This window comes from Caenorhabditis briggsae (genome assembly GCF_000004555.2).
Source record: "Caenorhabditis briggsae complete genome, chrX, whole genome shotgun sequence".
Taxonomy (NCBI): domain Eukaryota; kingdom Metazoa; phylum Nematoda; class Chromadorea; order Rhabditida; family Rhabditidae; genus Caenorhabditis; species Caenorhabditis briggsae.
The window spans coordinates 7,268,715-7,269,945 of NC_013491.2; the positions used below are offsets into that span (position 1 = coordinate 7,268,715).

Genomic DNA, 1,231 nt, shown 5'->3' on the forward strand with positions numbered 1-1,231 from the left:
TAAAGTTCCCAATTCTGAAATTTCGAATATTCCGAAATTCCGGAATTCTGAAATTTCGAAAATTCCGAAATTCTGAAATTCTGAAATTCTGAAATTCTGAAATTTCGAAAATTCCGAAATTCCGAAATTCTGAATTTTCGAAAATTCCGAAATTCTGAAATTTCGAAAATTCCGAAATTCTGAAATTCTGAAATTCTGAAATTCTTAAATTGTGAAATTGTGAAATTCTGAAATTCTGAAATAAGGAATTTTTGAGTTTCTGAAATTCTGGAATAAGGAATTTTTGAGTTTCTGAAATTCTGGAATAAGGAATTTTTGAATTTCTGAAATCCTGGAGATTTTGCCTTTCTGAATCTTCAAAATTTGAACATTTGAAAATATGAAAGTTTGAAATTCTGAAATAACTTTCGAAATTCTGGAAGAAACACATTTCTGGAATGATATCTGGGAACACCTGAAAAAATTAAATGCGTTATTTTTTTAGCTCAATGTCTAACCGCTGTCTTCAAGTTTGCCAAAGATGCCGTCCAAAGTCGTGTCAAAACAGCAATTGTCTCAAAACATCTGAATCCTCAAGAAGTCTAAGAATTGATGTGGCGCCGGCCTTACTATGGACCTCTTTTTTACTGGTTCGTCGCTTTGCTCCTCACTCTTTCTTAAAAGTTCACGCTAATTTATATTTATTTTTCAATGCTATATTAAATTGCGCCAAAGGCGCACCAGCTAGTTGATTTATTATGAAGATGATAAACTTTCAGGAGCTGCAGACAGCGCAAACCATGGAGTACCCCGAAGAATTTGATGAGAACGATCGAATCCTTCGAGACACGATTCTCCAGCCACTCCTCAGCTGTCAAGAGCAAGAAAAGTTCTCATCCAGAGAACGGTTCTGTTTTACTTGGTCGAACTGGACAGAAGATTGAATGGATCACCGTCTTATAGATTCGATCAATTGAGGAAGAATGTGATTAACTGATTTATTGGTTTTTCTTTCCCTTTCAAATTTTATGTGATCATTCAGAACACCCACGCTTTGTTCCTCTCTTTCTCTAGTTCTCCAACCACATTCTCCAGTATCGTCCCTTTGAAAAGATCTCCCTATTCAAAACCCTTATTTTTTATATTCCTATTTTCTACATGATGTTAATAAACGCCCCGAATGATTCATATTCTTGCTTGTTCTGCTTTTCCTTGAAAAATGTTTCAGGACACTTTTTAATTAAATTGAAAG

At 34.5% G+C, this 1,231-nt stretch overlaps 1 protein-coding gene across 1 annotated transcript; it reads left to right on the top strand.

Moving 5' to 3' along the window:
• Positions 1-488: 488 nt before the first annotated feature.
• Positions 489-923, top strand: CBG17138 (the record flags this gene model as incomplete). Its single annotated transcript, XM_002644123.1, has 2 exons — positions 489-629; positions 759-923. 2 exons carry the CDS (start codon positions 489-491, stop codon positions 921-923), a joined length of 306 nt encoding a protein of 101 aa, XP_002644169.1.
• Between the last annotated feature and the right edge of the window lie 308 nt (positions 924-1,231).